Raw genomic sequence first — 24,074 nt, forward strand, 5'->3', positions numbered from 1 at the left:
GCAAAAGAAAAATGCTCCCCACCACAGGCCCAGAGAAGCTCTTCCATTTGCACAAGCTCTCCCCCCTCCCTCTTTATATATACATATATTCCCCACCAGATTTTATATATGCTGTTTCTTCCTTGCTTTGCATGCAGAAGGTCCCAGGTGCAGTCATTGTCACCTCCATTTAAGAGGATCAGGTAGGAGCTGATGGGAAAGACCTCTGCCGCCAGTATGAGTAGACAATACTGAACTAAATGGGCAAATAGCCTGATCCAAACATTAGGCAGCTTTCTCTGTTCACATCTGATACTTAATTGAGCTTTTCTGAAAATGAGAGTATAGTGCCAATATAAACTCTCTGCTGGCTAGAATATATATTTCTGTTTCTTTTCTACATTCTGTCCCACATTAATGACATTCTCATATGGCACATAATAGTGCAATAGGGGCTCAAAGTCAAATTTTAATGTCTCATGTGGAAGCAGTTTCTGTCAGAGGCCAGCTGTGTCCAAGAAACTAAGTGGAAAAAAGGAACAAAAGTAAAATTAGTTCAGCCAACAGTATGTATAATGGCAAAGGACAAAAGACTGATTCAATGTGAGGTGTTGTTGATGTTTTTTTAAAAACTTACACTGATATCATCCCACTTAATCTGCCAGTGTTTTCTTAGTGTGTATTAACAGCTTGTGCTTGCTGTGCTTCAAGAATGAGGATAATGTTCCCTGTTTTGTTTGTTTGTGTTTGAGGTGATCTACCTAATATGTGACCATACTTTTCCAGTGCTGTAGGGCTTCATTAGTTTATTGATCTTGTGAATTTGTATGTGTTTTGGCTCAAGGTGACGACACTATGACAGGAGATGGGGGAGAATATCTTAGACCGGAAGATCTGAAAGAATTAGGCGACGATTCCTTACCCAGCAGCCAGTTCTTAGATGGTATGAACTACCTGAGGTACAGCCTGGAAGGAGGCCGATCTGACAGGTACTACTACACCAAGAATATTATATTTTTCTAACACATCCATAGTATTTTTGCTGAATAAACTCCCAGTACAGTATATGGATCAATTTTAGGACACTTTCAAGGCCCAGAGGCTTGGTGGGCATAGAGAATGCCTGCCTTGTAGATTCACAGAAGAATATTTACTGAGGAAGAATATTTACTGAGGGAGAACTGGCTCGAAATGTGTACATAAAGCTCCCCCCTCAGATTTCAGCCAAATACCCTAATCACAGCTCACATGAAAATGAAAAGGTACAGAGATGTTCCATCTGAATATTAAAAGCACTAAACATATGATATTGTTAGCTTAAATATATGGATCTTCATTGCAGTAAAGAAAGGCTATGCAATGCAGTGGTTATGCCATTGCTTTCTGCTATGGGAAATGTACTTTCTTCTATCTATTAGCCAGCCCAGGCTTATGGAACTGACTTATTTTAAGAAGCTCAGCTTTAGATCCTCTGGTTTTTCTTTCACAATCATGGTTTTTCTTTCACAATCATGTTCCATGTTTATTATTTCTCTCTCCCCTCTTTGTATGCTTTCATTAGCACTGTGCCCAGGTAGGTATTATACAGCATGAAAATGATGTTCTCTTCAGTGCTCCCTTGTGGCATCTGTCATTAAATACCCGCATCCATGCTGTAGATGTGCTGGAGGATTTTGAAGGTTTTGTTTATTACAGTTGGTCAGTTTTGAAGGAACAACTAAAATACCATTGTGGTTGCAATTAACGATGATCTCAACCAAAATCTTAACTCATTATTTTGCGGCATGTGCAATGCTGCCAGCTGAAGGCAGGCTTAAAAAACAACCAAGACACATACTGATTTCAGAAAGATAACAACGTTAACATGCTGCCCATTTTCAATTATATATAGCTATTACAATAGATAGAAAGAACTGTTTGTACCTGACTTTGCTCAATAAGACTTACAAGAAGAAAACCAGTCTCTGACAAGTATGAGTAAATGCTCTGGAGATCCTAGTCTCACTGCTCCTGGGTCCTTTTATGTGAGATTCTATGAATCACTAACTCAATGTTAGAAAGTACAAAAGGTGTCGGGAGAAGAAAAGATAAATAATTGGTGTGGCTGAGGATAGCATGAAATTAATGGATAGCACCTGTTTATGATCAACAACTTTGAGTTTCTTTTTGTTAGGTCACCTTTACTTAAGATACCTCAATAGCATATCTGAAATAAATTACATTTTGCTTTTCATAGACAAGAGTATGTTGCTATCTGCCTGAAAATGTTAATGGGGTATTTTGACCCCTGATTTATCACTAATTTCTGTTTACTTTGTACAGCCATCAATGGCTAAAGTCCATATTTTGCATGAATGGGGTATATGCATAACCAAGTCCCATGATCCAAATAGGAACCTGAATGAATTGCAATTGTTGTGGTTTGCAACCACCAGAGAAAAACCAAGTAACATCTTCAAAGGCCTGTAGCAATGTCAGCCTTACATATGTCTGGTTGATTGGATGATGTTAACTATTGTAACGTTCGATTAACAAAGCATCATTTTGGGTCCTTTGCCAACCTTGCATGGTGGTGCTCCAGATGCTTCAATAATTTATAAAGAATGGGGTTTGCTACTGAAGTTTTTTTTTTTTTAAGAAAGGATAAAATAGAATGAAGGCCAAGCAATTTTTCTGAGGACCAAGTTTTCGTGGCCAAAGCAGACGTGATATTATCCACATATTTAACACTTACATTGCTTTTTAAAGGAACAATTCTATTTGTTTTTTAATATAAAACTCACCCCACAACTTGACTTAGCTCAACTTCCTTCAGTTAAAAATGATACACGCGTAACAGTTATGCTATTGTCACTTCCAAGGTTTATTAAAAAATGCAAGGTTGCTATTACCAACCTTTGCAAATTTGGGGACTAACTCCCTTTTAGCACAGAGGCACATGTGTTGTAAGCATGTTTAGGATTGCATTCCATATCATACCTCAGCAGTTAAAATGTGACTAGAAGATAATCATACAGTTTTAGAGCTGAAATGTCCTGATGACATTGAATTGGGTCCTAAGTTGCTTCTCTCTCCACTTATGGGAGGGAGGGACCAACTGTTTTCTCCATCAGCAGCCCTTTGCACTATAGCCTATGCCATTCCCCAAAATTCCCCAAGCACTAAAACCCTCTTCTGTGAACTCTGTTCTGCTCATGGGAGGAAAGCTAGGGTCCCTGGAAAGCCATTGCTTGAAATCAATCAATCGGCTGAAATCAGTTCAGTTCAGTTTAATCCAATCAAAACTGACAGGATTTCTGTACATGTCATTGCATGCAGAATTGCAACTGCAGATCACAATATAAGAACTATTAAGAACATATCAAATATAATCTTTATATATATAGTAAGCTACATATACTTATGTACTAATGATGGGAAATATTTTTTTCCATTATTTACAAGTTTAATATCCATTAATAGTTAACACTGAGGTAGTAAAATGTGCTGTGTAAATAAATGTTGCTACTCAACTGTTTCTTCAATCTTAATTCATTCCTAACATTATTATGTTACTAGGCAACTGGAAACATATTAAGTATTGCGCACAAAACACAAATATATGAACTATAGCTTGGTAATAGTTTCAGTGATTTAAGCTTCTTAATCAATATTTGAGTTACATAATTATAGCCGAAACTCCATGTAGCTTAGTATGTTTGCATTTTGATATTTGAGGCGATAGCAGTTAGTTCAATTAAGCCATTAGTTGATGTACAAAAGTAGCTTATTTTGCTTTGCATCTATCATTGCTACTGCAAATGATTTTATATGTTGTGCATATAAAGGTGACGTAAAGGTGACAGTGTTTTGTTTTGTTTTTGCTTGTTTATAAATTCTGCTGGTATATAAAGGCAGAATTGTGCACTATGAAAAGAGCATATGGCTGGCTACCTTCTGTGTACCTTCCAGGGGACTAAGTAGCACACCGTTGCTTGTCAGAGGAACTTACTTCATTTTTTTTCCTTCCTGAAGAATTCCCTTAAAATTATGAGTGATATATATATTTCAACAGTACAAAGAACGATGGAATGGGTTGCTTGTTACTTTTAAGTATAAGGGGAACCATTCAGCCACAGGGTCACTACTTCAAACTATTTCCATACTGTAGATTGAACAGAATGGGATTCTGTTGGATTCCAATGGTTTTGAGAAAAGAAAAAGAAAGTTGGGGGGGGGGAGTGGAGGGTTTTATTGGAGTGCTTAAATCATCCCCCTGGAAGTTGCACTCTATTTGCTAATAGCATGCTTTCTTCACTCCTTTGCTCTGCCCACAATCCCATCTTCACAACACCATCTCAACTGCTGATAATGTTGCCAACCTACCAGCCTACGATCCTTCAGTTCAGACAGGTCCCATACTCTGAGCCATGCCTCCTACTTGAGAGACAGCGCCATGATTGATGACACGGTTGTTATCCCCAGCCACCAGGTGAGATGTTATGGTAGCTTTGCAAACCTCTCAAACTGGTAACTTTAATGTTGCCATTCTTAATTGTCTTTTATGCATTGTCACTGTTTGGGTGAACTGTCAACTGCTCTGTGTTTCTTGGGTCTTGCCTGATTTTATAATGTTGTCTAGCTGAATAATTTCCCTCTGTATCATTCACAATACTGTTTTATGGCTGTCAGCAAAAAGAAAGTAGCATGAAAGGAATGCTTAAATACATCAACAGCAAAGTTTCACCCAATTCTTGGCAGATTTATTTCGTCAGCTGCTTAGGTTTTCCAAATGAGGACAGAGATTATTTTCCACTTAGTATAAAGCAGATAACTGCTTCATAAGACACAATATTTGCAAGTGCATTCTCTGTATAGCTGTGGGTTTTTTTGGGGGGGGGGTATCAGTGTCCTTTGCAATCACATTTGTCCCAATTGAGGTATATACACTGTTCTGTCTAAAGGGAGTAATGACTATAAGTCTTGTATATCCAGGTTCTATAATTTTCTGACTGAAATTAACTGACAGAGGAAATAGTACTGGCACAAGAAACATTAGGACATGGTGAGGCAAATCTAGGTTGTTTTGATTTCCCCCAAAATTAATAAATGGTAAAAAATGTAGTTCAAATATTTACATATTGCTTTTTTGTTCTCATATTTGGACAATTTGAGCATGTTCCACCATTTCAGCAATTGATATTGTTTTCTGTAGCCACTTTTTAGTGGTAGAAGCTACAGGGGTGTATCCAGTTAAGGCATACTCGGCATAGACCCATTTAAATCTATGGACTCAAGTTATGTTAGTTGATATCACTGAGTTTACTCTGACTATAACTTAGTTGGATGACGATCCTTTGGTCTGGAATCATTTAGGAGCAATTAAATGTTTTGCTACCACAGTGGTTCTTCTGGAAGCTTGATATCTAAATAACTCAGAAGTATATTTAGTTGGTCATTAATTAAATTACACACATGACCTTTTACACTTTCATTTTAAATTTTATAGCTTTTTGTGAACCAACTCCATCAGAGGCATAAAAAACATTGGTTTGGGTTGGTTCAGTGTTGTAAATAAAGAGAAGAGCAAAGGTACAAAGACAGAAAAGTTAAATTTATTTGCATTTCAAGGTATCCACATTGGCCAAAGAAGGTGAGAGAAATTCATATCGTTTAAGCTGGAGCCCTGACAACCTGGACAATGTCACTCTTTCTGCTAGCCCCGTTCATTCTGGGTAAGTAATACACAACAGAAGACAAAGGAAGATAATAATTAGAATCTCGTCAGCTTGAACTAATGCTTATTTTGGATGCGCATTTTCCTGTGTTATTGTTTCAATGCAAAAGTTCTAACCATTCAGATTAAAGGACTCAATTACACTTCATATTGAGGCCATTTTGTAGCATTACAACTCCACACCCCAAAGAATTTGTGACCTCAACAGCCAATGAAAAATATTTTTTTGCAGATCCCAACGAATTTCTTTGAAGCAATGGCAGTTAAACTTGTTTGAAACAAATACACATTGGTAATGTGGACATGCCCTAAGCCAGACCTAAAGCTCTTGAATATAATGTTGAATCCTGAAATCATTGGGAGTCCAGATTTCAGCAGGTTAAGGCTCAGATCTTGTACGACCATTTTCTATTGAAGATATTACCACTTGAAGCAAATATCAGCGGCGCTTTCTTGTGGGGCTTTGGGGCAGAAGTCAAGGGCCTCACTCAGCATAATTGACGGGAGGACTCTCAGACTCAACAGTGATGGCTTACTACATTTCAAAATAAGAGGAGAATATACATTACATCTAAAGTGTAAAGTGTAAAGTCCACAAAATACTCAGTTGAGCCACTGAATGTCAGTACCTTTGGAAAGGTGCAGTTTTATACTAGCTAGTATCTGGCATCCAGTTTTACAGTTTCTTATACTTGTAATAATGGATAAAATTGACAATCACAGTTCTTAGCTGCTTTCAGGAGGCCTTCATCAGTATAGAGGGGAAGGCTTCAAGAGACAATGAACCATAAAAATTCCATTCAGTCATGTATAAGCTGCTTTTGATTAAACAGGGCAGTGAGAGTACACAGCTGACTCCACCCCCAATGTCTTGCACATCACTGGCCATGTGCATACCAAGAGCCTATGCATGAGTAAATGCCCACACGTATGTTTCCACATGATTGGAACTCCTGTATCACCTAGATGTGAAGAACAATTGACTAGAGCTAGAATCTGTAGGACATGGAAGATGTCAAGAGAGAAGGGATACCAGCACCACACCCATTTAAGCAATCTGGCAAATATAATGTTCTTAATAACATAGTTTCATTATCAATTATCTTAATTTGATGTGATGGTACTTTGAAGAGCTGGGTCTTTCATTATTATACCTTAGATGACAAAATACAATTTGATAGTGTCAAATTTTGAACAGGATTATATATATCAACAGTTTAGATGCATTTAGAAAGAGTGGCAAGAGGAAGAAAAAGACTGGAATGAACAGATGGTCTTTATATCAGAACTGATGTATACTGGCACCCATATTTTTTTCCAGCTGTGTGCTTGGTAAAATGATGGCACAATATCAGCTAGATTATATTTTTTAAAAACTTGGCAGCAAAAAATAAATGCAATAGGCGAAAATACATGGAGTTCAATTAAGTTTACTCTGTGAATAAGTATCAGCATATGATGGATTTCGTTTTCAGAGCTTCTCTGTGTAACTATCTCAGTGCACAGAGAATGTGTGTGTGTGTGCCTGCAGAAAATGCATTCATTTATTCCACAAAGGAAGGGAAGGCAGGTATAAATTGGCTACTTCTAATGAAATGGAGAAGCTCTGAAGTTCATGCCTGAAACAGAGCACTAGACTAAAGGGGAAGGCCTTAAAGCTTGTTTAGAAAACATATCTTCATGTAATCAATTTGTGAAGGATGGATTGGGATCTCACCTGCTACCTCTGACTCCCAGTAGCCACGCATTGATTGTGTTATCTACACAGAGCCTATGGGTGTACAACCTGTTCATGCATAGGCTTTGCCCACACAATCTGTATCTCCTCAACACACTTCTACAGGGAAACATCTGAATGGTCCGCTATATTGTACAGATTAAATTGAACTATATTGGTTGGGTAAGTCTCCTTTGTCAGTACGGGCTGGACTGCATGGTAGGTTGTTTTTTATCCTGTTTGATTATTATTATGAGTGTTCACACAGATAATCTAAGGTTTTTGTTCTCCATTATTCTAATGGCCAATACCAATTAGTGAATAATATTTCTGAAAGATGTTCAATTGTGAAACTCAGGATATTGTAATTCCCATGATAATTTTCCAAATTTATCTCATTTTTTATGGAGGCGGGAGGATTATGGAGGGAATGTAGCACTGGTGCATAAAATTGATAAATAATTAGAGTTATCATTCTTAGCTGCCTGTCTTCAAAAAAGGAGATTGGATCACTGCTAACAAGGTAACTGATTTATTTATTTTTAACCCAGTATGGTATTCTCACAAACAGCAGTGGAAACAGGACCTAGCAGCTGGAAGCTCTTTAAATAAAAATAAAATTACATATAAGCTTTTAAAGTATTTCTAAACCAAATAGTATTTCTATGCTGTTTCTTTAATAAAGTATTTCTAAACTTCCTACAATAAAGTTTTTTATTTTTTTAAAAAAAGCTTCTTATGAACAGCAGTTTCATATCCTTGAAAATAACAAGATGCAATTTCCCCTCATAATCATGGACAAGGGAACTATGGCAATGAATGCATCAATTTTGAAGCAGATAGGATAAGAAACTGGAAACAAGGAACATAAGTCAGAAAAATAAACAAAAATGAACCCTAATATGAACATGTGAACAACTTGAAAAAATAAAGACATATAATTAATGCCAAATGTGTTAATCTGGAAATCAGAATGGAAATGGGCCTATATTGGCCAATTCAACGATAATCAACAGGTTTTTTTTCCCAGGGAGGCAGGAATGAAAAAAGGCAGCTAAGAGTGAAGATGGGTCCATCATAGCAATACATTACTGACATCAATGCTCAATGCATTTAATGTTAACGATTTCTCAGTAGAATTAAATTTCAATGATATATAACCAAGACTGTAATGCTGTAGTGTTTTCCTGGAATTAAGCCCAACTGAATGCAGTGTTGCTTACTTCTGAGTATATATACATAGGATTGTGCAGTGAATTCAGAATTGTGTGGTACTATGCTCAGTGTTAGGAGTTTGACACCCAATTTGGGCTGCAGCTGTTGTTGGTTTATTTTAGCCCATGGGGGGGGGGAACTTCTCTAGAGAACTCATTTGTCCATTCCAAGTACCTGATGACCGATTAAAACAGGGGTAGCCAGTGTGTTGCCTTCTCGATATAGTTGAAGTAACTCCCAACCAGCATAGCCAGTGGCTAGTTATAATGGGGATTATAATCTGATAACATTTGGAAGGCACCATGTTTGCTACCTTTGGATTAAAGCTTTATAGCCTGCCATATGGAGACCAATGATAAGCTCTTAACTGTATCATATGGAAGATATAACGCTGAAGAGGCTATTTCCATATGCAGTTGCCCATGAACTAGATGCATTAAAGCACAACTGTTCCCTGCTATTTATACATCTGGCACACAGAGTCTGTACACATATGGAGCTGCCTGGAACACTGATACAGGCAAGTGTTTCTATGTGGCCTCCATACTTTTGGGAGGTGGAATAAATTTGCAATGAGCAGCAGAGATCAGAGAGGGACATCCTGTTTCATTCATCTTTGCACCTATATATATATTCTTTCTGTAATCTGTGTTTACATATTCACTTTACATCTCTCCATTTGTAGGTTAAAACAGCTTCTCTTCCTCCTTTTATTTCATTTATTCATCCACTCTTTTTTTGTTTTGCTACTGTTGCAGCCGCTCATCTCCATGTTTTGACCATGACAACAGCAGGTGAACTTATATATAATTTCATTTTTAATACTTGCCTTCCTTTTGCCTTCCTTCTTCTGTCATCCTTTTTGTTTATTCACTTCAGGATGCTCTGGTGCATTGATGCCATTCATTGCTTAGTATAGGAGAAAGATTTCTGCCTGTCTGTTGAATATGTTAACAGCCTACATTTTGAAGAGTACAAAGGAAATACATTGTCTCCCCGCAAGAAACCTCCAAAATCTTGTCATATGCAATCCTTTTATCCCACACTCCCTGCCTCACAAAAATATTGTAAGCAATTATTAATTGGATACCTAAAATAACTAGAAAAATTTAAAAGCAGTGCTTAGGCTTGCAATATTTTTACATGAACAAAATTCAGTCTACAATTAGAATTGTGCATTACAAATCGTTAGCTCTATTTCAGATTTTCTTCAATAAATTCAGATTCATAGTGTGTTGTAACTATATTGCAGATGCCTGGAGCCATCAAGTCTTGAGTTGAAATCCTTCATGTAATTAAAAATGCATACATCATTTGAAGTTTAAGGAACGTTATCATGCATAACTAAATGCAGATAAATGTAGGCAGTACCCTTTATCCGGAGAAAATCTGTCCTTACTTTCTCAAAGAACATTTTGAATTCTATTCAGTAGCCTTCATGCAAGGAGAAACATGCCCACTAACTATAAGTAGGCATTTGATTGGTCTCTTAGTTTTTTGCTGTCCCTCTAAAATGCAGCACAACTATTTTGCTGCGTTATTATTATTTGCAAACTTGATAAAAATGCTGAAGCAACCTGATCAAGCTGTTTTGTATCTAATATTCCTCACTGTGACTAACTGTCTGCTGCTATCTCCTTGTTTCCCTGCATCAAATGGTAATCACAATTTGAAGACCTCCTGTGTGAGGCTGTGGTGGATGTAGTCTATTGAGGGCTGTTGTTTCCAACTGGGTGATGAGAAGCATGTCTGCCTGCCTGTTTAACCAACTAATTCAAATGTACCAGCATATCTGAACGCTTTGTATGTAGCATGCTATCTCTTTTGCCTGTTTTCATTAGTAAAAAGACTACAACCATAGTTTCATTTGCTCCGGTGTGACTATAGGACTCCCAGCCTACTGGGACTGGTAGAACAGAAGGCAGGTGCTAGAGGCGATGGCAGCCAGATCCAACTAATTCTAGTTTTCTCCCCATCCTCCTCCCTGTTGAGTTCTACAAAGGCAATGCTGAAACTAAGGAGGAGAAAGCTAACCACCAGGATCATCCTCTGGGCTGGTAGTATGTAAGAAGGAAGAATGAGAAGTGGGCTAAAAGCAGTGTCTAGCCTCTTCTGACCCCTAGCTGGATGCTATGCAAACATAACCCACAACCATAAATGCCACAACCTTCCCGTTGCCTACTATGAGTACAGCTCTGCAAGTTTTTTGCTACCATATCTCCATGGACAGTCTTTCTGTTATGTTATGGTAGTATAAGGGGCCAACTGGATAAGCCCTCTGTGTGTGTGTGTGTGTGTGTGTGTGTGTGTAATGTGTACTATCATATTTGATATAGCTTGTTTTCTTGTAGGAGCAGAGGTTTACAGATGAAAGCAAGTTCTGTGCATTTGAAATTAAACCTCCCTGAAAAAGTTTGGCATAACCCTTCCTGCTGTTTATATCATTTTTAGATGTAGGGTTGAGTTGTTGAAAATAATTATTTATCCTTCTATCCAAAAGTGATATTCCATGGCTTTATGAAAATTGGTTGCATATAATAAATTATTATGAATTATATTTACATTAGTGCATATAAAGTGTGACCTTGTAGAAATTATTCTGAAATGTTTAGGGATCACTCCAAAGAGAATGTTTAGGGAGAACCAGGAAACCAGAGTGTCTGCAGTTTTCATTGCATCATCTGGCCTATAACACATACCCAGAATAATGTTTTACTCTTAGAAGGAATAATATATTTACATATTAAATTATTATGAAAACAAGTACATCAATTATACCTTTGAATTAAGAAAGGAAAAATCAACCCATAAGTGCTGGTAGGAGGGAAACTGAAACTTAAGATTCAATGCTATCTAACTGAAACGGCCCAGAGAGAATGTGTGTAAATAGCATCCCAAATTATGTCATTATCCTGTTAAAACCAAGAAGCTCCATCTCTAAAGAAATAGCACATTTGCACATTTAGACCAGAGGCATACAAACAGTTTGTAGACTGTGGCAGAATCACCACACTGAATTGCACTCTATGTAGGAAGTAGAGTTGCCAACTTTGTGTGTGTGTGTGTGTGTTTAAGAGATGTACCCCAAAAATGAAAATTCAGAAGGTGAAATAATTTCTGTTGCTGTAGCTGGAAGTTCCATGATGTCTCATCTCCTTTTCATGAGGATGTTGAGGGGCAGGAACCCTGCTGGGAAAAAGTATTGACAGCCTTAGAGAGGTGAAATAGGGAAGATGCAGGGCGCATGGCATGCTTCAGGATGGCAAATTGTGTCTCCTAATTATCACCCATTAGCTTGGAAGGTTGTTATAACTGCATGTAGATCTCACTGGAGAAAGGTTCTGATTGTGAAGAATGATGTATTGTATTTGATAAACATTTGTATAAGGTATTAAAGGATGCAATTTTGCTTCAAGGGACTGAGGATGTGAGAAAGCAGGAAACAAGGGGAAGCAACATTAGAGAAAACTGGGAAGGGAAAATAGTGTTGGCATTTTCTCTCCAATTTCAGCCCATTTTATGGTCACATTTCCTTAACCATTTGGTGGGGATCTTGCCAGCTGTTAAAGAATACCAGCAATTTGCTTGCTTTCATTCATAGTTTTTAAGAAAACAAATCAAGGTCTTATAGGTCTTATGCACCCTCTGGCCCCATTTTGCCTGCCAGGGGTTCGAATGTAGCCAGCAAGGCCATTTCCCCTGAATCATGCCACCACCCCACATCTGCCATCATATGTGACTTCAGTGTGGGACAGGTAGAGACACCACTGCCAATGCACAACTTAAAGTGTGGACCTGATTGTGCATTGGCAAGGCAGGCTCCAGCTCTGCCCTCCTTCAGCTGATGTGCAGTAAAACCAAAGCCTGCCAGATAGGGTGTGCAAGTCAGCTCCCTGCAGGGAACTTTCTCACATGGCCAACTCCTGTAGAAAGCTGGCCTTGCCTCTACCACCTATTAGCTGAGAGGTGGTAAAGTGAAAACATCAGACTCTTCGCAAGCTCTGCATGTTGGTTTGAAATCCCACAGTTTAGGGACTTCAGAGTGCTCAATCAGCTGGCATGGCATCATTGAGATGTCAAATGGACCCTGCCTACTGTCAGATTTGGCCCACAAGGCTAGGTTCAGATAAGGATCTGGCCTGCTGTCCTAGAATCTTTACTCATTTCAATCACCAGATACAAAATCTACAAAAATTGAAATGGACTTCTTATTTACAGTATCTGTTCATGTATCCAAATACTATTTGTATTCAGTGTTATTCCTAATCTTGTTTTACTATGTTTCTGATGGACATATACAAACCAGCACAGCCAACCATGACTGCAATTTTGTGGGCAGTTCCATAACGCAACCCGTTGAAATGAGATATTTACAGGCTGAGGAATAAACATCATGTCTCTCTGCATTTCTCTTAACTGTCATGAGTTTACATATATGTTATCTTCTTAGGTCTGATTACTATTTATATTATTACTGAAAAGAGATACAGTAATAGTCACACCTACTTCATTGCAATTAATATCTAAAGCTGTGGATATAGGGTAGCACACAGCACATAATTTTAGTTGACACAGGCCAGTAAGAATGGACATTTAGTAACGAACATTATGATTGACTTCCAAATCAGATTGCATTATTTCTCCCAATTTTCAGTTTCCTCGTCAGTTTTATGGTGGATGCTCGAGGTGGTGCTATGCGGGGTTGCAGACACAATGGACTTCGAATAATTATTCCACCCCGGAAGTGCACTGCTCCAACACGAGTTACCTGCCGGTTGGTCAAACGTCATAGACTGGCCACAATGCCTCCAATGGTGGAAGGAGAAGGTCTGGCTAGCCGTTTAATTGAAGTTGGGCCTTCTGGTGCTCAGTTTCTTGGGTAAGAATTTTTTTTAATTATCCAAGATAATTTTAAAAAACATGACAAAGACGGTTTGGTTTTGTGATCTACTCTGGGGTGGCTCAGCACTTCAGTGCTCAAAGTGAAAATGTTGTATCTGATTTATTTTATGCTGATGGGCTCTGCAGTGAAAAGCGCAACACTGTTAGGCCAGCAATAATTCAATTAGCTTGTTTTGTTTTTTCCCCTTATTTAAAGCACCAGTAGCTACAACTCAAGGTTTAGTGTGCTTCCTAGAATAAGTCTGTTTAATCCACGCTGGGCTTTTAAAGCACAAATCGTTTCGTGATTGCAGTCAATTAATTACATATTCGCTTTTAAGGGTGAAATGAAAATAGCACAAATGTTGCAAATGTAAATATAACATCTATTGAAAGATGCAAGAAAAGCTAAAGCTGCTTTCAAGGGGGACTTGTGTTCTCTCAGTGGATATTTTCTCAGTAATTGGGACTGCCTGGGAAGCACAAACCTATGATTTTTCTGGGGCTGCATTTTATTCCTTCTACTGCAGTACCCCACAGAAAGATCAGACGTGCTGCACTTGTTTTAGCAATTTTCTGCTGAAACCAGCAGTTTTCAACACTTTTATTTTATCAGCAATTTCCCTTACCAATGGTGGCATCCAAAAATGGATGATCAAAGGAAACCCCCCTCTGCTTAGAGCGAATGGCTTCAGCTGAAAATGGATAAAAGGATGAAGATGTCAAAGGAACAGCGTAAATCCAGCGTGAAGCAAATTTAAGGCCCTGTAGTCCCTAGACTTTCAGCCAGTTATCTTAACTAACATTTAGTTCTGGAGAATGGGGTTTGGGGAAAGAATGGGATGTATCTCTAGAATGCAGCATAGGAGGAAAAACCATCAACCATTTAACTCATTATTTTGTTGTTGCTGTGTTTCAATAGAGGAACTAGAAGATTCCTAAGCCTGGAAAGATGGGTAGATGCACATCTGTGATAAAGGGGTCGCTTTTAGGGTTTACAAAAGCGCCCTTCAATACTAGAAAATTATTTAAAGAAAAGCATCAAACCCAAACTAAGGAAAGCCTTTGCTGTCACATTTTGTATTTTCAGTTCTTCTCTTCCTCTATCTACCTGTTTCTCCTCCTTCCAATACACTCACAGTAAACTCAACAACTTTTGGTTTTCCCCCCACCCTTTCAGCCTGGTGGGGAATGTCTATGGAAACTCACATGTACTAAGAGTTTACATACCATTTCTCAAGGGCATGTCTTACACCGCTGGCACTTTCCTGAGTGGCGTCCTGGCAGTGAAATCAAAGTCACTGAACACTTCCTGCCAAGCCAAGCCTTACATTAATTCATTTGCTCATAAGTCCTGAAGACTGGATCTTGCTCCCATTAATATTAGAAGCAAGGCTAGCATACCACTGAACCTACTGAGGACAAGATAAGGTTGCAAAATTCTGGGGAGCTCTTTTTATGAATTATCAGGATCAGTGGGGCATACCTAAATAAATCAAGGCAGAAACCTGTTCAGTGTACAGCCTAATTCCACTCTTGAGCAGACAGTGCACTGGGGTTCTGGAAAACAAAATACATAAAAGCTTATTTATTTTCTTTCTTTCACTGCTGCTTTGGATGTACTCAGTAAACTTCACCTGCCTACGGCTCCTCCCCCACTTAATGAGGGAGAAAGTTTGGTCAGCCGAATCCTTCAGCTGGGGCCTCCAGGGACCAAATTTCTTGGGTAGGAGAGACTTAAAACAAATTGATGGATGCTGGCCTTCCCATTCTTCTCCTTCTGCAATATTATTTTTATGTCATTGTGCCCATGACATTGTCCCTTTCTATGATTTTAAATTCTGTATTTACCTAACCTTTAGTGGACCATTTTCCAGCCTTGTGGTATGTGGTTTTTGTTTTGGTGATATGTTTGTACCTTTTCTTAAAGTTCCTTGAACTCCACTTATGATTTAGCATGAGAACTTCCTAGCTGTGAAATGTAACAGTTGTTATAGCTGTTGTGTGCTTGACGTCTGTCGCAAAGCAACCTGGACTGGAACTGTAGGAATCTACTGTACAATATTTTGCCTCTATTGTCACCAACACAACGGTGATATGTTATATATTGGATATAACATAGAACTTAGCATGATATATACAAGATGGCCTATGTAATTCAGTTATTATTGTGAGACTATTGATACACAAATGTATTTATAGTTTTTGCAAAAATGGGAAACACAAGTTATGATGAAACATATATACAATATGGGCACAATGAGCAGAAATTTGATTTTGCGCTTGTAGATTAATATAGAATAATCATTTGGGCATTTTCACTATAAATTAGGAGTCTGGAAAATGTCAACTGAAACAAAGAGCCAATATAAAATCAATGCAGATTGATGACAGATGTGGCCTGTTTCTTAAATAGATTTGTATTCTCCTATAAATCATATTTTTTCTTTAATGTGTCCATATATGTATATACATAGATAACAGTAGATTCTGCATGATAAATGTGATTGCACAGGATTCCACACATCAAAACAAGTTTCAAATGTGTGGGCTTTATTCATTCCAGATTATAATTCTACAGCCCCAATGCCAGCCCCTGCTGCTTTGGCAAGTACCATAGATGCTGTGTGATTTTTATTTATATATAAAAAAGTGGGAGTACATTGCTCACTGGTCCTAACAACAAGCTATATAATGCCAAAGTGGTTCTAGTATGCTTTTTTCAGGATCGTATCCAGGAATGGCAAAGAAGCCGGCCGTATTCCAGGTCACTTTGTAACAGACTGAGAAAACTTGTATTGATTTGCTGCCCATTTGGCACAGTCCTTTAACGTGCTGTGTTGCTGTAATAGGCCTGTGATTGTCGAGATTCCTCACTTTGCGGCTTTACGTGGTAAAGAAAGGGAGCTGGTGATCCTGCGCAGTGAGAATGGAGACAACTGGAAGGAGCATTTCTGTGAATTTACAGAGGATGAGCTGAATGAAATCCTAAACGGGATGGATGAAGGTACACAGTGTGCTAAGAAAGGAGAAAAGTCTGAAAGCCACAGAAAGGAAATGATAATGAACTTAAAAAATAAATAAAAACAATATTCTGCAACCACAAATAGATTACTGCATGCATTTGCTATGCATATTTGCTATATGTAGTTTCTGTGTGGCTAACTCTCCACCGAGCTGACATGTACAATGCCATGTGGCCAGTGAATATTTGTGTGCAAGACCATTCGGTCTGTTAACCTGGCATATGATGGAACAAGTAGAAAAGACAAATAGAACATCAAAACTTGTGGTGTTTGCCTTCTTTCTGTAAGTCAGAACAGTTTAAAATGACTCATGGGTAAGACAAACACATTTACCAGCAGCTTCGTGAATTCTCACTAATATTTCCCCATTTTTGCGAATTTGTGGTCAAATCACCTCTACTAAGTGAAAGATCTATTTGGGTATCCAAGTGACATGAAGTTTTTGATGGTACAGATTTGTTATTCTGGACAAAACTGCAAAAATCTGAAGAAACCCTTTAATAGCAATCCTAACACATTGTGTGGTCTTCTGCCAACCACATTTACATTCAATAGTAAGGCCATAGTGGCAAATAAGGAAGATGAACATAGTCTGAATGTAGAGTTCACAAATCTTTCTGTAGTCATAGAGACATCTAAACTCTAGAAAATTAGTGAAGTAGGTGTTGGGTTGGGTTGAAAACTGGCCATTAGGAGTAGCATGAAGTAACTTTTGAATTTTATAGCTTTGAGGATTTACTTTGGCTGGTCAATGCATATATATGTTTACTGTAGAAAATAATTATGGTTTAACTATGGTCTCTTTTTACTTAGTCCTTGACACCCCAGAAGAGCTGGAGAAGAAACGCATTTGTCGTATCATCACTCGGGACTTCCCACAGTACTTTGCAGTGGTGTCCCGAGTCAAACAAGACAGTAACCTCATTGGACCCGAGGGTGGTGTGCTAAGCAGTACAGTAGTACCTCAAGTGCAGGCTGTCTTTCCAGAGGGAGCACTAACCAAGCGAATTCGTGTTGGTCTGCAGGTAAGAGAAATGAGGACAAGGCTTTACATTATCTAACTGGCAGCATTTCTGTTGATGAAAGGAGTTTCTTCATTCCATTTTTAATTATTTCTCTGGGTTCTCTTTTCTGTATGTTACTCCCCCTGAATTCCAGTAGCTAGAAGAATTAATAAAACTATTTCTGAACCTCTGGTTCCTTCCTACAGTTAATCAGAACAGACATGCACATTGGTAAAACTTTACAAAACAAACAAACAAAAAACCACATTGATGCAATCACACATATGATTGCGTTTAGATTCTTTTTGCAGATGTGCACACTGACTGGTATCCATTTGGCAGTGTTTTACTATGCTTGCACACTATTCTGTACAAAATTTGGAAATAAAAAAGCAACATCAATGGAGAATTACTAAAGCATTGGCTCCCATTTGAGAAGTCACAGTAGGTAATTCATAATTTCAGAAACAACCCTCATTTCTCTGGAGGCCGCTGGTTATCTTTGCACAAACGATTCCTGCCTTTATAAACCACGATATGCATGTACTCAATGAATCTGCAACAGTTCCTTTGCACCTACCTTCACTTGAGCAGGGAAACCAGCCCAGAAGCCACTGTTAACAATTGCTTCTTGTTATGACATAACTGAGGTACTGCTTAATGGCTTCCAAATAAACTAGGAAATGGAGCCATGTTTAAAGTTTTGAATGCTGGTTTATTTGGAAGCTGCTAAGCATAGTTCTTGCTTTACACATAACAAGAAGCAATGGTTAACTGACGTTTCCAGCTATGTATTCCCACTTATGCTAAAGGAGAAGAGAAGTAGGAGTGAAGGAATGAGCTGGGTGCATGGAGCTGGCTGGAATGGTATCTATTTTATTCAGAGAAAATAATAACAGAAGCTACTGAACAGTTTCATTGCAAATGTTGCTTTATCTAAAAGACTGCCACAGTAAATTAAATATATTTTGAGTTTAAAGCAGATGAATAAAAGTTGTGAGTTCACTAACTATGACTCTGTCAGTCTACATTCAGCAAGTAATTTAACTTCCATTTCCTCCAATTAACCTCTTTTCACAACTGTGATTAGAGTTCCATATTTCTGGTCTAATTTACAAATAAATTGGAAGTGGTAGGCTTTGTGAACTTGCACTGAATGCTTTGAAGTTATGATGAAAGGACTGATTAGTTAAATGTTCATAAAGCACTTTATGATTCCCAGACGAATTATGTAAAAATATAAAGCTGTGTCCAGTTTGTCACTCATCTGCTTGCTAGAGAATGGTGACCTCATCCCATCTCTGAATGGGCTTGAAGATTTTTCAGAGAATTCTCAGAAGGAGCTTGGGTTTCCCCAGGAGCTCTGTGGCAACCTTTCTAAGGACATAGAAGGCTTGGTAATCTATGATTCCCAGGGATATTTGCACTGGGAGCAGCCTGTTGCTAATTCTTTAACGCTAATAGCAAATGTCTGTTCTGTTTGGGGTTGAAGTCCCTCTGAAGGAACATATGTGCAAGGTACATATTGAGACATCTCTGTCACTGGAGGTCCAGAATCTCTTCAAAAAGTCTTCACTCAAATCCTTAGTTCCAACAGACAGCCTTCCACAATTCTTGCAGCCTCCTACCACAACCCACACAGCACGCTGTAGCCTTTTTATACACAAAGATACTTGTCAAATCTGTCTAGTAACACAGATAAGAGAATCTCAAGATGCCTGCAGGTGCACTGAGTCATCTCTGCTGGCTCATAGAGTATTAACCCATTAATTGCATTCCTTAACAAGGCTGTAATAGCCTTACCAAAGTGATCCATGCATTGATAACCTCAAGACTTGATTACTGTAACATGCTCTATGTGGGGCTACCCCTGTATCTGGTCTGAAAACTGAAGCTAGTACAGAATGCAGGAGCAGGCTACTGGCAGCATGCTGACAGCACTTGCCAATTTGCCATCAGGTGAGGCTCAAGGTCCCTAGTGCTAATTCATAAAGCCTTAAGCAACTTGGATTGCAAGTACTTTAAGGAGCATAGTGCGCCATGTCAATCACTAAAATCCTTTGATGCACTCATTGGGTTTCCCCATCCCCCTGAGGTTTGGTTGGCCTTTGGAGGGACTGAGCCTATTGTATGGCAGGCTGCGGAAATCCCTGCCGTGGAGCTCCCAGCCTGAAGAATCATCCCTGTTATTTAGATAGCCCTTTGAAATCACTGGCCAGTATTTATGGATGCTTTTATTAATCATTTCATTGTTGTAATTCTTGTAGGATGTACACTGACATGTACTTTTATGAAAGTGTGGTTTATAAATATTTAAATGAGTAAATAAATGAGGGGTAGAAGACAGGAGTAAGCAGAAAATGGAATTGAGACACGTGGAATGTGCAATGGGTAATCAGATTTGTATAGCTTTAAATATATAGTCAGATTCATAGAAGACATTGCCCAATGGCTATGAATGATGATGAATATATGTTACTGCCAGAAACAAAGACAGCAGACCAGTCACTTGTGAACAAAAGTGAGAGAAGACTGTTGTGTTTACGTCCTGTTTGTGGACCTGCCAAGGGCATCTGGTTGGCCCCTGTGGAGAAGAAGAGGATGTTGTTATGATTGTTCAGATACCAATAATTAAGATTTTCGTTTTGTGCATGTCTTTGGTTAGGCTCAACCTATGCACAATGAGCTTGTAAAGAAGATTTTAGGCAACAAAGCCACATTCAGCCCTATTGTCACATTGGAACCCAGGAGAAGAAAATTCCATAAGCCAATAACAATGACTATTCCTGTTCCTAAAGCCTCTAGTGATCTGATGATTAATGGATATGGGGGTGATGCACCCACTCTAAGACTACTATGCAGCATAACAGGTAAGCTCATAAGAAGTAACTTGAATAGCTCAGTCGGTACAGCATAATACTCTTAATCTCAAAGTTGTGGATTCAAGCCCCATGTTGGGTAAAAAAATCCATGTATTGCAGTGAGTTGGGCTAGATGACCCTTGTGGTCCCTTCCAACTCTACAGTTCTATGATTCTAAATGCACTGATGGGTCCATTGAGAAGGGTGGCATTGTATGCTGATGTTGCAGAGAACTCATTGAAAGCTCTTGCTTCATACTTTGGCTTATTACGTCATGACAACCAGGCCATTGACTTCTTGTAGGAATGCTGAACATTTTTTCTCTTTGTCCTCAATTGTTTCAGGTGGAACAACACCTGCTCAGTGGGAAGACATCACAGGAACAACACCATTAACTTTTGTCAATGAATGTGTTTCCTTCACCACAAACGTATCTGCCAGGTACCACTGTCTAGAATAGTATATTTTCTTTAAACTGTACTTAAGTATTTCAGCACTGTATTACTTATTAATTGGACACAGGTACTCCACTAAAGTTTTATTTATTATTATTTACTTATCTGATTTATAGACTTTATCAAAAGATCCCAGGGCAGTGTACAACATTAAGATCACATTTTATGGGGCGTAATAGTAAAAACATAATGAAAAGCATAGTAATTGATAGCATAATAATAATAAAATAATAATAATAATACGTGTGTCCCCCCCCAGCTTTAACAGGCCATAGATTAATGGCCAAAGGCATGGGTAAAGAGGTATATTTTTGCCTGGTGCCTAAAGATACATAATGATGGCACCAGACAAGCCTCTCTGAAGAGAGCCTTTCTCAGACAGGGAGCTACCACAGAAAAGGCCCATTCTTGTGTTGCCACCCTCTAAACCTCTTGGGGAGGAGAGACATAGCAAAGAGCCTCAGATAACAAGTGCAGGGTCTAGGTAGGTTTGTATGGAGACAGGAAGTCCTTAAGGTATTGTGCCAATGTGCTAATTTTGGTATTGTAGTGTTTGCAAAGTAATCCATCCTCTGGCCTGACCCTAAAATAATGATTAATTCTGGAGTCTGAAGAGTCTAATGCTGTTTTAATATATGTTCTGAAGCTGGCAGCCATGGTATCCTAATATGGACAAAAGGAGAAACTGTGGTTAATTAGAAATTTCCTGGTTTGATCACCTGTGCGCTGCAAAGGGGGTGAAGGGACTGTGTACATATCCCAGTTCATATCCCAGCTGAAAATGACTGTTCCAATGCATTTTGGTAATCTGGGAATCAGTAGAGATCCATTTCAAATTACACTCAGGCTTGGGCCACACCCAATGCAGAATCTAGATGATTGCCCCCCCCCATTAAGAATTTGTTTATTTCAAGCTAATGCGCAAGTTATTTGAAATCAATACTAGTGTGATTCCTGGATGTATTTTCCAAATTCTGAACTTGTTTGTTTATTTGCAGGTTTTGGTTGATAGACTGTCGACAGATACAGGAATCTGTTACGTTTGCTTCCCAAGTATACAGAGAGATTATCTGTGTGCCCTACATGGCCAAATTTGTAGTGTTTGCCAAATCGCATGATCCTATAGAAGCCCGATTAAGATGTTTCTGCATGACGGATGATAAAGTGGATAAAACGCTAGAACAGCAAGAAAACTTTGCTGAAGTTGCCCGAAGCAGAGATGTAGAGGTATGGAATTAAACATGCAAAATGAATACCTTCATTCACATTTTAGTACATGTATTTTTAAAACCATTGTCTTAATTTCCTTTTGTAGGTAGAAAGAAAAAGAAAATCTCTCATTTTAAATCTTAATGTGGGTAATATCCAGCTAAGTCACCCTCCAAGAATACCCACTGATTTCAATTGGTGTACTCTGTGTAGAATTAAAACTGGTCATTACTGTATATTCTTTATCTGCTTGTTTGTTTATTAGAAATATTTTATAGCCCACCCTTAATCTATACAGATACTGGAATGGGGTATGAAACATATACAAATATTAAAATACCTAACAAAAATATGTTAGAACACATGCAGTTATTTCTTTTTATTGGGAAGAAAAGGAACTACGGTGGTACCTCAGTTTAAGAACTCCGCAAAACCGAAAATAGTGTCCCGGTTTGAGAACTTTACCTCGGTCTAAGAACAGAATCCGAACGGTGGAAGGGCACCGGCGGCGGGAGGCCTCATTAGGGAAAGCGCACCTTGGTTTAAGAACGGTTTCGGATTAAGAACGGACTTCCGGAACAGATTAAGTTCGTAAACTGAGGTACCACTGTACAGGGACTCCCGGCCCAGATTAAAACATTTATATGGAGGGTGGAACTGAACCTTTCCTACTCTTGTTTCGTTTTTCCTTGACATTCTTCCCACCCCTGCCATGGGTGGAAAGCTGCTTTTGCTATGGGAGGAAAAACTATTTGCCATAGGTGCAAATAGCAGCTTTCAAGAGGAAATGGTCGAAGGAAAAAGGGTTAATCCTTCTCTCTCCACCACCATTTCTATGCCATGTTCGTGTTGCAGATCAAGTCCCCCTGCAATTTTGTTTAGTGGCAAATACAATCACATAGCACATTGTCCAGATTGGGATCTGAAACAATATGTGGCACCTATCTCCACCCTCTAAGAGGAATTCTCCTGTTCAGTATTCTTCCCAACCTAGAACAGCCATAGTTCAGATCAGTTATGGATTTTAAGCAGGGGGAAATATTTTTTATCTTCCTTGTTTGCGTATAAGACTTTCTGTTATACTATTTAGTACTTGAGGGCCGGCTGTCATCTCCCAAAATGCTTTATTGCCATTTAGCAAAGTGGTGGTTCTAGAGGGCTGTGGAATCTGTGGCCCCTCAGATGAACTTCCACTTCTGTCAATCACAGCCAGTGGACCAGTGCATTCTAGGAATTGAATAAAGGTAATAATGAACTCTCTTCTACATTTCCATGATACTTACTGCTATTATATTTTGTTCTTTATTAACCATATGTAGGTATTAGAAGGAAAGCCCATCTATGTGGACTGCTTTGGGAATCTGGTACCACTAACAAAGAGTGGCCAGCATCACATATTCAGTTTTTATGCCTTCAAAGAAAATAGACTTCCATTGTTTGTCAAGGTAATAGATACAAGTCCATATCTAAACTTTCATTTTATTTGGTGGCGACTATTCAACAAGCAGAAACAGCCCATCCATATACAGCCAGAAACCACCATTCTTTAACTATTTTAATAATAGCACCAAAGCTGATGAACTGCATTTCAAGGGCAGTGGTCTACTTTATCTCCTTTTGTGCACCTAGATGTGCAACAGTGCTTCGGCATTTTATGCAATGGAATGAAAAACGGCAAATTGGGGGGGGGGGGAGAGTAGTTGCCTGAACATTCACCATGTTTCAAATAAAAACCGAAGATCTATAAAAATGTTGATATCCGCCCTCTGGCTTTAGATCTCCCTTTGGAGATTCAACATTTTCACTTTAAGGCAAAAATATTAAAGTTTCTTTAAGCAGGGTTTAGTGGCAGTGGGTAAATAGAACTTTACTTAGGTACTGTCATACCTCTGGTTGCGAACGTGATCCGTGCAGGAATTCACAATTCGCAGCATTCGCAGCCTTAAGCACTGCGTCTGCACATGCACATGATGCAATTCGGTGCTTCTGCGCATGTGCAAGCAGTCCGCAA

The 24,074-nt window shown here is 38.7% G+C and overlaps 1 protein-coding gene across 50 annotated transcripts in view; it reads left to right on the forward strand.

Moving 5' to 3' along the window:
* ANK2 (ankyrin 2) overlaps positions 1 to 24,074 on the forward strand; it is a 313,351-nt gene that overhangs the window by 257,359 nt on the left and 31,918 nt on the right. For 16 of the 50 annotated variants that reach the window (XM_083456952.1, XM_083456954.1, XM_083456927.1 and 13 more), the window contains 10 exons: positions 824 to 968; positions 4,348 to 4,450; positions 5,590 to 5,693; positions 13,282 to 13,506; positions 16,361 to 16,515; positions 17,348 to 17,559; positions 20,204 to 20,408; positions 20,744 to 20,840; positions 21,853 to 22,081; positions 23,383 to 23,508. In XM_083456952.1, the coding sequence (XP_083313078.1) occupies positions 824 to 968; positions 4,348 to 4,450; positions 5,590 to 5,693; positions 13,282 to 13,506; positions 16,361 to 16,515; positions 17,348 to 17,559; positions 20,204 to 20,408; positions 20,744 to 20,840; positions 21,853 to 22,081; positions 23,383 to 23,508 (1,601 nt within the window). Of the gene's footprint in view, positions 1 to 823; positions 969 to 4,347; positions 4,451 to 5,589; positions 5,694 to 7,893; positions 7,936 to 9,385; positions 9,422 to 13,281; positions 13,507 to 15,135; positions 15,235 to 16,360; positions 16,516 to 17,347; positions 17,560 to 20,203; positions 20,409 to 20,743; positions 20,841 to 21,852; positions 22,082 to 23,382; positions 23,509 to 24,074 lie in introns of all 50 variants that reach the window. The other 34 variants (XM_083456950.1, XM_083456953.1, XM_083456946.1 and 31 more) reach the window with 7 other exon arrangements.

Source organism: Podarcis tiliguerta (assembly GCF_965153285.1).
Source record: "Podarcis tiliguerta genome assembly, chromosome: 9".
NCBI classification, from domain to species: Eukaryota; Metazoa; Chordata; class Lepidosauria; order Squamata; family Lacertidae; genus Podarcis; species Podarcis tiliguerta.